Here is a 12,730-nt window from a genome sequence, read left to right on the forward strand (position 1 = left end):
GCAAAGCCCTCCCTTCCTGCGACGCCCTCTCTTTTTTCCTTTTGCCCTCTCTATTGCTGTGCTTCATTACCTCTATCTTCCCTTTTCCTCTTTGGCTGTTCCCCTTCTCCTTCACTCCCCCTGTCCTCTGTTCCTATGTCGCTTTGAAAACTTGGACTGGGAGGAGACGAACGAGCGAAAAGACTGAAATTTGATGCATGTGTAGAGAATACAAAAGACAAGATTGTTTATTTCTACTGCCATTATTTACAGCTCAGTCTGTCACAGCCCTGGTAATAAAGTGTCCAACATCATACATTACATTAAAAATCACAATCACAGGGACTGCATTTTTCTGCATACACAACAGCGCGAGTGTGGCAATAGATGAGCGAGAGTATGTGCATGTAATTAAATAAAAGCCTTGGGAAATTTACATGACTAATCATCGATTCTTCCTTTGCAGTCTGAATTTTACTGACACCAGAGCAGATAAACTATAATATTACAAATCATGAACAAAATAAGGAGTTTTGAAACATTTCTTTTCAGTGCAGTAAGCTCTTATAGATAATCAAAAAGCATCCTCCTTAACGATAAACAGAGGGCATGTTTGAAACATCACGTCGATGCAGTGTGTAAGTTTACAGAAACTAGAATGCAATAGACAGAAAATATTCCCTTGACAGTATGCGAGAGGTGTTTTTTAGCACTTCACTACCATCTCAAGCAAACACAGTTGCTAAAGAAGATGCAGAAGTTCATCCGTAGTGCCCCTGATTCATCACATTTTTTGCAGGCACAGACATCCTTCTAAAAGAAAACCTTGAAAGAAAATGAATTCAATTGAAACCCATACACCACCTTGATACTGTTAACAAAATATGGGCACTGCAGATTTAAGAAATAACAGTTTTCACTGATACTCATTACACAAAGCTAGGCTTGATGTAACCCTGAACTTTTAAACTCTTACATAAGTTCTGCTTTAAAACCTCTATGTCTAGTTTCTCTTGACTGGGCAGCTGGAATCCTATTTTACAAATTTAATAAAGTCAGGCTGTGGGATAACTATCTTTAAGGCGTCTATTTCACAAAAAGCATTTATTTCTAGACTAAATATATGTTAGTTAGTCCACAAACCATCATTAAATAATGAAACAAAGCACTGTAACAGTGTTGGAGGCATGATGAGGTCTACAGTACACAGGATAAAGGACGAAACTGACGCATCACGGTCCATGAAATACTTGCTGTTTACTTCCGACTGTCTTAGAGAGCAATTGTGCTTCCAGCACATCCGTATCTGTGTCATCTCTTAACACCTCCTTGGTCTATCAAATGTCTTTTTTTGCCTCTTAGAGGAAGTCTTTCGAGAGTGCTATTCCAAAGTTGGGTGCAGCCATAAGGATAGCGATGGTACAGATAATGTTGAAAACACTGAATCCAACCAGGCACAACCGGTCGATGACCGCCGCGGCAAACTGCCACTGCTCTGCCAAACTCAACTGACGGTCCTGCTCACGAACACGTTCAACTAAGAACTGCACCTCTGCCAGAAGAGCCTGCAGCTGGTTGTCCACTGCCACAGATCGAATCATCCCACTGTGGGCATGCAACACAGCTGATCTCCCAGTCCCAGCCTCTAAGCCGCAGACTCCAGAAGCTGTGGTTAATTGGTCAGGGTCCAGGCACACTGGAAGTTCCTGTGTGGGGCTCACAAACTTAGAAGATTGGTGTTGGTGATGAAGTGGTATATCGCTGACTGGTCCCCCTCCTGCTCCTGCTCCCTCTCCTTCTCCTAGTTCACTGTTACCCCTACCATGACTGGTGGTTCTGTTTCTCTGGATCGGTTCCAGCTCTGCTGTGGTGTGGAAGGTCTGGAATCCCATGTAAGGCAGATGCCCATTAGGCTGGGGTTGTGGGTTGGGACTGGGATCTCTGTGAATGGGATTAGGGAGGATGATAGCCTGAGAGTTTGGACGGTGAGGCAGTGAGTGTGGCAAAGGGAGGTTGAGCTGTGCCAGGCTGGCCTGCAAGGAGTTCAGGCCCTGTGGGAGGACGGAGGGCGCTGGTGTGGGGATGGTGGTGGTGGTGGTGGTTGGAGAGGACAGGGTCTTGCTTTGGGAGTCTGCCTGACTGTTGGAAAGAGTAGGCTCCACTCCCTCACCTGGACGCTTCATTCGCAGAAACCAGGGAACCCACTGCAGCAGAACTAAATTCACCTGAAAGATACGGACACAGATACAAATCGAATGAAAGAACAGGGAGTCACACACATAAACACACTTCAGATAAATATGTATTGTATTGTGTATAATATCTCACTCACTGTCACAACTTACCCAGCGTGGCATGTGTCCACTGTCGGGGTTATGGTGATGGAACTGGAGGACGATGACTGTGGCTACCACTGACATCCCAACTATCACCATGGTGCTGGCGAAATACTGACCTGAAACACATGTGAGACTTTGCTACTAATCTGTTGGCTATAAACGGGATTATCATCCCGCAAAATCTCCAACACTGGCATGCAAATTCACATGCAGTCGGAAAAAAAAACCCTGACCTATCAGTGGTACAGAATCTGAAGTGGCGGGCATAATCTCTGCAACCATCAGCATGAAGACAGTCAGAGAAAGCAGAACTGTGATGCCTGGAGGCCAACACAAGACACCGGGGAGTCGTGGGTTGCAAAAAAAAGAAAAGAAAAAAGAAAAAGCCCTTAAGAGAAGAAAATACATGAGTAAACTTAGTAGAACTGTATATTTGGTATGCTGTACTTGACTTCTCGCCATAATCATCTGGATTACTGACACTCCCAGGAAAACTTATTCGATTTTACTGTTTTTCATCTTCCCTCTCATCTTTTCTGCCTTTGTCTTTCCTCCCTACCACGACATCCCTCCTGACACTGTACAAAGGCTCTGACTGAAGGTTTTCCAATATTGTTAACAGAGAAAGACTGCTGGAAAAACACTGGAGTGAAATAAGCCATTGCCTTCTCAAGAGGAGTGAGGAATAATATGCAGCTAGAGAACATATTTTATCTTAGAAGCAGATTCACCTCTTGTTTTTCATCATCTCCCTTGCTTATTGTTAGACTGTGCCTTGTCCCTGCTCCCCTGGTCACTTATTATTCCTCACCCAGACTGATTTTCTCCCCAGAGTTGGCAGGCAGCAGGAAGACCAGCAGGGTCATGGAGGAGAGGAGCACACAGGGGATGAGGAGGTTGAGAGCGTAGAACAGGGTCCTTCTACGTAACATCACCACAAAAGTAACGTCGGGGTAAGGCTCTACACAGCATTCATAGAAAACCTCATTACGACCTCCTGGGACCTCTGAGAAAAATTAGGAAGCATAGAGATATAGTAACTGCGTAAGCGATGAGAAAGCAGGGAAGCAAAAAATAAAGAATATCAGAAAATCAATATAACTAATGAAATGTATTTTGGTGCATCCACTGAATATTTGTGATTGTGTGTGGGGAAAGCTGCATGTATATCCAATACTGTGCAACAGTCTCGAGTCATTTCTTTATATTTTGCTTCCGAGAAGACAGACTTTCTTAAATTCTTTTTTAAAAATCAACACGAGCAATAGTTCTCTCCTCTCTCTGAAGGTCTTTCACATTTTTTTGTTTGTTAAGCCAATTAACACAAACCTGGGAATCATTCAAGTGTAAAAAATGTGCCTATCTCAAGGGATGAACCAGTGTTGTGTCTACACTTAACAGCAGACAAGTTAGCTAAGAACTATTTTAAATTGTATTACTTTATTAGACACTAGCGGCCTATGGCAAAAAACATTGAATTTGTTTGAATTTCTTTATTTCAATCTAGGAAACATGCCAAAGATAACACAGTTTGACAGGCATAAAATAGTGTTTTTACACCCACAAAGTGATTCCCAAAGTACTATTAGCTGAAAACTTGGCATATCTGGGCACGGTGGGCAATGTGTCCTTAATAAATTTGAGGAAACTGGACAAGTGGAGGACAAAAAAAGAAGTGGGAGGTCTAAAAAACAATCTACCAGAGATGAACGGTATCTGAAAGTCATGTCCTTAAAAAACAGTAAAAAAAAAAAAATGCAGCAAAGACCTGACACAGTGCCTGAGATGTATCTGGCCATTCCATTGATGCATCTACTGTCATCAGAAAGCCTCAGTGGAAGCGAGGCTGTCAAGAATCCAATCTTAAGGAAGGGAGACAAGGAGAAAAAGGCTGAGGTATGCCAAACTACACAAGAACTGGACTGAAAATCAGTGGCAACAGGATGGAAGGATGACTTCAAATTTGAAGTTCAAATCATTGTCAAGGTCAGGAGAGAGGTACAACAGTAAGTTTCGACAGCCATCCTTTAAACACAGCCGAGGCTCTGTCATGGTTTGTGGCTGCATTTCAGCTAGTGGTGGTGTTAAAACTGATGGAAATATGAATGCAGAAAAGTACTATCAGAATTTGATCCATAATGCAACTCATCTAGAAAGCATCTGATAGGCAGCAACCTCAGTTTTCAGCATCAAAATGATCCAAAACACACTGTCAATGCAGTAAAAGGATACCTGGATAGAAAAACACACATGGGAACACTATCAGTCATGGATTGGCCTCTCCAGAGATTGGACCTCAACATTATTGAAGCAGCGTGTGATCATAAAAGGCAGTCATCATCCAAAGAAGAGCTTTGAATGTCCTTCAAGAAGCTTTTGAGAATTACTCCTGGAGACACTTAAAGAAAGAGTTCAGGCCATGCTGATGAATAAGGGTTGACTTTGAAGCTCATTAGAATTGCACAAGCTGTGGTTTTTACCATATATACTATATTCTGGGTGTTTTTTTTTACACAGGTTTAGTAAATTACTGCACATATAATTAATATTATCCTATCAAAGTATTTAAAAAATAAAGAGTAATACAAGACTTTTGCACAATACTGTAAATCAGAAATGTAAGAAAAATCTGGCACAGGACTAGCATTATAAAAACAGAGCCCTTAAGAGACTGTAGAAACCAAGGACTGATGCTATAAAAATTATGATTCCGTGTTGCATGGGATATTTTATCAGGATGTAAACGTGTATGGAAATATAAAACATCATAGCAAAAAGCATTCATGTTCTTCAGGTTCTAGGGCAACAAATCAGACATGCACTCATATATAATATGTATTCATTAAGTGAGTCTTTACAATTGCAATACTGCATGGTGTTAATGTAAGCACAGTTACTAAGCAACACAGTCTGTCATCCATGCTTTTGACAGCTGATCCTACCCAGTAGGTCCCACTCGCCATTGGGCATGTATCCTGATACATCTGCCTCCTTCATCTGGATGTCCAGCAGCCAACCATCAAATGTCCATGAGCCAAACTTCAGCTCACAGCGCTGGATGTCAAATGGAAACCATCTCACATCGACATTACATGTGCTGATAAAAATTCCTTGAAATGCATAAATAACAAGAAAAAGCAAGTAAATACTGGATAATAAAATGAATGTTGCTCAGTGGTGCAGCCATGTGGAATTAAAGGAAGACGAAGTTATTTAATGAAACGCTGCAGCATTAATCATAGTGCAATTATGGAGAATGATTAAAGGTCTAAATGGTTTGAAGGAAAATATAAACCTCTGCTAAAACGTACCTGGAGGCAAATACTCACAGAAACCACTGGAGTTGACCAGCACATAGGTCTTAAAAGTCGCATCAAACTTATCATGAGCGCTGAAGGACAATAGCACAGTGACCAGTCAGCAATTACCAGCAGCACTGGTTGCACACACCTGTATTTGTACGTCACATACCTGTTATACAGCAATATGTCAGGCGTCCAGACCTGGTCGGGGGTAAAACGAAGGTTCTTAACTCCAGGATATTCTGACTGGTTCCACTGAAGGTAGTGGTCGTACCACTGCTGGGAGACACAATTACAACTGCATGAATGGAAAATTATATTTAAAAAATACTCTCCACAAATACATAAAAAAACTGAAGGAAGACACACCCATTATGATTTCTATATCGTAATAGATATACAAGCAGCTTATCCTTCACAGCAGTAATGTCAAACTCGTTTTAGATCATAGGCCACATACAGCCCAAATTGATCTTAAGTGGGCCGGGTGAGTGAAACTCCCCTTTCTGTCAGTGCAACGAGTCCTTGAGATATCTTAATATAGGAAAAAGAAGTGTGATTTCCACAGTACATCTCAGTTTTTTCTGCATGATAAAAATGCTGCTGTAGTAAATGAAAGGAAACTGCCAGCAAGATTTTGGGGGCTTGTGAGAAAATGTGTAATGAAAATGTTCCCATAGCTCATTTATTTATTTATTTCACAGCGGACCCAGTTTAAAAAATGAAATTTTGTTTTATAGCAGATATTTTAAAAAGAAGAGGAACTTTATGCGGTACTTTATTATTTTGGTGTAGTATAAATTGCCTTTCTTAAAAATCCTGAACTCACACCTTCTTTAATATTTTCTAAATCCACCCTGTGGGTCGGATTGGAATCATGCCTGGCCAATTCTGGCCCACTGGCCTTATGTTTAGCACCCCTACTTTACGGTATGTCTCTCCTCTTTTACAGTTACAGTTCTGAAAAGTTTCTCCCTGGTGAAGAGGGAATTCCTTATCTCAGCAGAAGATGGTAAAGTTGTCTGAGGCAAAACTTTGATATGGGTTATAAAAAATAACGCTGACATGAGACAAACAGCTTAGTCATTTGGCCCAGATTCAGCCAATTCTCAAGATACTCATAATAAGGTCATGTTTGGGGTTGAAGGAAGAAGCTGTTCCCTGCTGAGCAGCATATAAACTAAAACCCAACTTGCATCTAGGTTGATACTGTGCATCTGCAATGGCCTCGGGTAGACACAGATCAATATTACATTAATGTTATCCATTATACTCACCATCTGCAGCCAGGCGTTTGTGGTGAGCAGCTGGTTCTTTTCATCCTTACATGGCAGAAAGAAAATGAGAGAATAAATGATTTCGTGTTTGAAATGAGCTCACATGTTTCAAAATGGTCTTAAAACAACGTACACTGACTTTATATTTAAATGATTACTGGCTTTTGTAATTGTGTCCCACGTCCGTGCTTTCTTATGCTTTTCTAATGTATGTGATATAAAATGTCCACAATCCTAATTACGGGTAAAAATGTCCTTTTAAAATCTTTCATACGGGATAGAAAATCATGTGGATATCTACCAAAGTAGAGATTTTTATATTATGTAAGTCATTAGTAACTTTCCTCTTTTTGTGACTGTCCCTGCACTGAAGTTAATCAAGAACATGCTGTCAGGGGAAACAGAATAAGTGTCTGAGATCACATTTACATAAATGAAAGACTGAGGATTCGCGCCCCTATCTCAAAAGGAATGAAGCTTTTGATTATAAAAGGGAAAAAAATGCATTATGGAAAATGAGGAAAATGTGACTTTATTTCTTGTCTGATTGTAATGCATGCATGTTTCATGCCAAACGTACCACATCCATGACCTGCATTAGTGTAAAAGAGAACTGAACAGTGAGACTGTGGGAGTCGTTGGCCACCGGTCTCTCCATGGGGTTGTAGTCCCGCAGCAGCTCTTTGAGCAGAAAGCGTTGGTAAGGACCCTGCATTGATACTGAACATGGGAGGGGAAGGGAGTGTAAGGGAGGGGAGAAGGGCGGAAAGAAAATTGCAAGAGAGATAAATAAAGACATAAGAGCACAAGGTAAAAGTCAGACACAAAAAGAAAGCTGTGTCAAAGAAGGCAGGGAGCAAGCATTTTAGAAAAACGGTGCGATTACAATGATAGAGTTTAGAGTAGAGTGCTGTAGAAATTATATAGGTGGCTAGAAGCGAAGAAGAGGCACACTAACAGAGGGGCAGATGACAAGCTCAAATTGAGGTGAAATGGAGCGCAAAGCTATACGAGAGAGGATGTAAGATGATAACATAGGCAACAAAGAGAAACGGGTGGGAGAGCACAGAGAAAGAAGCCTACTCTTTCTAATCACTTACATCGCTGATTGATCGCCAGCATACCGTCAGAGTTTTCTACTGCTGTAAAAATGTCAGCTTTATTCCATGCGGAAAATACTGAGGCCATTAAACACTGAGACACCCTGGACAGACACACACAGCAACTTTGTCTGTTCACCCTATAACTCCGAGAGGGCTTCAAATCACTCCTGATTTGGATCACTGGTGGATACAGGAGACACACTGAGTAACTTATAAACAGTTACTATATGCTTAAAATGGAAAAGCACATGAAAAGTGCTATAGTAATTGGTGTGAGATTAATGCACTCAAATTTACACTAACTAAAACATACGATCTATCTATCTATCTATCTATCTATCTATCTATCTATCTATCTATCTATCTATCTATCTATCTATCTATCTATCTATCTATCTATCTATCTATCTATCTATCTATCTATCTCAGCATCTAAAAAATCTAAACCTCAGCCAAACCTATGGGATCTGCAGTGGAGATGATTACATCGTGGTGTTGCAGGCTCATCATAAAAATAAATCCATTTTTCTGTACGGCTGTGCACAAGTGGCCACTCTCTTTGTCTAAATCAGCTGCTTTGTCCCCAGTTACTATGATCTGCTACCTTTACATGCAACAGCACATACAGAACAGGAAACACACACTTGTTCGATCACAGTCTCGCTCAAAGCGCAGTGAAAGTCACTCACCCCGGAGCAGAGTCGCAAGTATCAACAGCCACAGAGCCACAGTTTGCTTCATTCTGCATTCCTCTGTATCAGCAGAGAAAGAGTGGTAAAAGGAGAAATGGAGGGAGAAGGTGAAGATGAAGGAAGATTAAACAAGTAAAGTGAGGAAAAATGGGGATGTGAAGAGAAAGAGAGGCTGTAGAAAACAAGTGAACAAGTGGAGAGAGCTCAACACCAGCAGCGGCAGAGCGGGGAAAGGAGGAGAAGGGGTGAGGAAGAGAGAGACTGAGAGAGTGGGTGAGAAATGCAGCGAAATGACTGCTCCTCTAAAGACGAAGAAGCTGTTTGTTGGAGTCGGTCAGGTTTAGAGACATGGGGATGCCCTGACCTGTGCTAAAACTCATCATCCACGCCTCCCTTCTCAATATACCCTGCAGACTTTATGATATGCGGTTATCTGTGACTACATGTCAGTCATCCTTCATCATTTTATGATGGATTCATTCAGTTTTTCTGGATTGGTGGACATAAAGAGCAGCTTTATTTTTGGAGGAGATATAATACGCAGAGCTGTCTGGGTGATGGGATTTTTAGTAGCTATTGTCCAGCTGTCTTTAACAGTTATTAAATCAGTTAAAATCACAAGAAATATTATATATATATATGTGTGTGTGTGTGTGTGTGTGTGTGTGTGTGTGTGTGTGTGTGTGTGTGTGTGTGTGTGTGTGTGTGTGTGTGTGTTTTGGGTTTTTTTCACTTTCTAATTTATACCAGGAAGCAATATTTAAAATCTGTCTTGCTCTGACACTAGCGTATTCACAGAGTAGTGGTGACACCCAATGGCAATGTCAGTAAAATGCAATATGCACATTAACACACTGAGCAAATTTCGATAGATTGTTTATTCTTATCAAGTGCAAATGCTGTTAAAAAGCATCTCCCAGATTTCTTTACGGCTTGTTAAGGACATTGTAAACAATTTAAAATAATTTTTGAAAGCAAATAAACAATTATAAGGCAGAGATCAATATTAGCTGTAAAAGACACTGCTACAGTAACAGTGAGAACAAAGGGAGAAATACATAGAAATACTGTTTATAAATGCAGCCACGTACTGTTGTTAGCCTGCAAAAAAGTCTAAACCTTGTGTGTCAATTAATAAATCGCTTCCACCAAAATGGCAAAAAAATAAAAAAATCCACCTTGTTAAACAAAGGTGGTAAAAACGTTTTGTTGCTTTGTCAGAACAGCAGTGGACTTCAGACGTGCGTTCATCATCATCTTCTTCCAAAAGTGTTTTGCAGTGTGACAGGTGGAGAACCGTCACCTATCACCAGGTGATTTCTCTTTATTTACAGATTACTGATTTTGCTTCTACTTGATAATATTTTGAAAACTCACCAAGATACCTGTGGCACACAGATATATGCCTCATGATAAATACCTTGGGATAGTCTCAGTAATGTTAAACATTGAAAAATGTTCAGTGACTCAATACCACAAAATCAGAATTCCTATTATTCATTACACATCACTGAGCCTGTTTCCAAAAATCCCATTGGTATTCAGGTATTAATTTCTATCCAGCCCTTAGCTTTACCCCTCACATTAAAACGACTGGACTATTGTAACTCCATCCTCTCTGGCTGCTCTCTAATGGAAAACTACTGTCTCACATCCAACTGGTTGTGAATTCAGCAGCTCAGCTTCTTACTGGTTTTAGCAGACAGAATCACATCACCCCTCTCTTGGCTTGTCTCCACTGGCTTCCTGAACATTTTACAATAGATTTTAAGATTTTACTCATTACTTTTTAAAGCTTGTCTGAGTCTGGCTCCTGACTGTAGCTCTATGTCTGCTCACAGCTTTTCCATCAGGGGCCCTCAGCTTTGTAATAGCCTGCCTGAAGAGATCTGAGCCCTGTCCAAAGAGCCAACTAAAAATACCCCAAATATCTTTCTGTTTTCTGGATTCACTTAGTCTAACACAAAGCTGGCTATCAAGTTGTTGAGTTAACCCAGGTTTTCCTTTTTTAAGTTCTCAGGAAAGGAATGGTGTTGGCACCATCTGACCGATTATGTATACATCCAGTGGCAGCAGGGTGGCTGATTTTGAAAAGGAAGCTGAAACTATGCTATGGGAAAAATATGACGAGATTAAGCAGCTGCTGCAGACAAAGTAAGACTGGAAATGAGCAAATAAATTAAAATATTGAGCCTATTTCAAGCCAGGAAAGAACAGATTTATCAATATCACATCTCTGTTATTAAAAGAAGGGAGAATCTCATGGGTTACAGCCACATTTTTGATTCATTAATATATAAAATACAATCTTAGTTTTTATTCTTTCAGCTGCAGCCTCAGTTAAATAATGCTTTGAAAGTAAAGGATAAATGTAAAAACAGAATGCAAATATCGCCGTGGTCTACATGCAAATTCAATAGAGCACGTAGTTGCTTTGTTTTCAAATCACATGCTTACAAAACAATAAAATTAAAAAACTGCAGCCATTAAAAAAAAAAGGAATAAAGTTGTGTCTACGAATATATCATCAACAGGGAAACACAAAGTATGAGATGCTATTAAAAACTTTAGATCTTCTTTCTGTCTGGATCTTCCAGGAGTGCTGACAATGTTTTCCAGAAAATTGATTGGTCAGTAGATGGTGATTTCATACTTGCTGATCTGTAGTCTGGAATTTTGCAGTAAGTTACCATGGTGATATATCAATCCTTTCTAATAAAGAAAAAACAGGCTTAACCCTACAGTTACCTGGATAAGATGAAAACCTGCTTCGTAGGACAGGCCTATACAATCCTGGTCACTCCCAGTGAAAACTGAGCATCTTCAAGTCTTCCTCCTGTCTTTTTGTCAGTACTACTGTGTCCAAACCATACATCATAGCAGGTCTCACTACTATCTTGTAAACCTTCCCTTTCAGTCATGCTGCTATCCTTCATTCACAAATTATCCCACACAGTTGTGTCCATCCACTCCTGCCTCTCCTTCGCTTCTTTTGTGCACAGCCTATTGCTTTGGCAGTGCTACATATTTAACTCATCCACCTCCTTGCACCTCCCTCTCATTCACATGCATGTATTCTTTCTTAGTTCCACAGATTTTCATTCTTCTTCTCCTCAGAGCATACCTTCAGCTCTGCAGGTTCTCTTACAGCCACTCCCTAATCTCATCATGGATCACAATGTCATCTGCAAACATTACAGTCCACAGAGACTCCTGCATGACCTCATCTGCCAGTCTGTCCATCACCACTGCAAACAAGAATGGGCTTGGAGCAGATGCCTGATGTAATCCCACCCCCATCTGGCCACACACCTCACCACTGTCCCATGTCCTCATACATGCCCTTCACCACTGTCACATACTTTTCTGCCACTCCTCACTTCTTTATACAGTGCTACAGTTCCTCTTGTCCCCCCTATCATATTCTTTGTTTAAATCCACAAAGACACAGTTAAGCGCTGTCTCACCTTCTCTATACTCTCTATACTCAATGAACACTCTAAAAGCAAATGTAGTGTCTTCCTCACAAATTGAATTATGTTGCACCTAGGTTTTATGTACTATTATTGTATTCTAACATGTGTTTAACAATGCTCACACACGACTCACACTTGTAGACTCAGCTTTGAGATAATCTATTATGAATATTATGTGTTGTCATCACAGAAAGAATGAAATGCCTTTTCCAGTTTATTGTAGGCCTACAATGCTTATTCTTATTCTGATCGTGGACTTCAGGAAGACCAGGAAACACTTGACCCCTGTTTCAATCCAGGGGGTCAGTGTTGACATTGTGGAGGACTATAAATACCTTGGAGTACACATTGACAATAAACTGGACTGGGCTAAAAACATCACAGCACTTTACAGGAAGGGCCAGAGTCGTCTCTATTTTTTGAGGCGACTGAGGTCCTTCAACATCTGCCAGAAAATGCTCAGGATTTTCTATGAGTCTGTTGTGGCCAGTGCGATCTATGCTGTTGCATGCTGGGGGGAGCAGGCTGAGGGTCGCAGATGCCAACAGACTTCATAAACTAA

At 40.6% G+C, this 12,730-nt stretch overlaps 1 protein-coding gene across 2 annotated transcripts; it reads right to left on the reverse strand.

The window, feature by feature from the left end:
- Positions 1–202: 202 nt before the first annotated feature.
- On the reverse strand, positions 203–9,069 carry LOC146377755 (neuronal acetylcholine receptor subunit alpha-7-like). 2 transcript variants are annotated; one of them, XM_084944767.1, is made up of 10 exons: positions 8,690–9,069; positions 7,478–7,617; positions 6,898–6,942; positions 5,790–5,896; positions 5,630–5,709; positions 5,261–5,428; positions 3,130–3,324; positions 2,552–2,638; positions 2,325–2,434; positions 203–2,204 (listed from the first exon to the last, which is right to left on the reverse strand). In XM_084944767.1, the coding sequence occupies exons 1-10, from the start codon at positions 8,739–8,741 to the stop codon at positions 1,338–1,340; spliced, it is 1,851 nt and encodes a 616-aa protein (XP_084800893.1). In that variant the 5' UTR covers positions 8,742–9,069; the 3' UTR covers positions 203–1,337. The 2 variants fall into 2 exon arrangements, with proteins under 2 accessions (XP_084800893.1, XP_084800892.1); XM_084944766.1 differs by having other exon boundaries at positions 5,790–5,899.
- Between the last annotated feature and the right edge of the window lie 3,661 nt (positions 9,070–12,730).

Source organism: Perissodus microlepis, chromosome 11, assembly GCF_051167445.1.
Source record: "Perissodus microlepis isolate ML-2025 ecotype Zambia chromosome 11, ASM5116744v1, whole genome shotgun sequence".
Classification (NCBI taxonomy): Eukaryota; Metazoa; Chordata; class Actinopteri; order Cichliformes; family Cichlidae; genus Perissodus; species Perissodus microlepis.

What these genes read in the sequence shown, in the direction of transcription:
- LOC146377755 (XM_084944766.1), bottom strand. Translation starts at nt 8,741, where the DNA reads ATGAAGCAAACTGTGGCTCTGTGGCTGTTGATACTTGCGACTCTGCTC. An exon ending in CAAACGCCTGGCTGCAGATG is followed by an intron (nt 5,900 to 6,897) that starts GTGAGTATAATG and finishes TGTGTCTCCCAG; the next exon opens with CAGTGGTACGACCACTACCT. An exon ending in GACATATTGCTGTATAACAG is followed by an intron (nt 5,710 to 5,789) that starts GTATGTGACGTA and finishes ATTGTCCTTCAG; the next exon opens with CGCTCATGATAAGTTTGATG.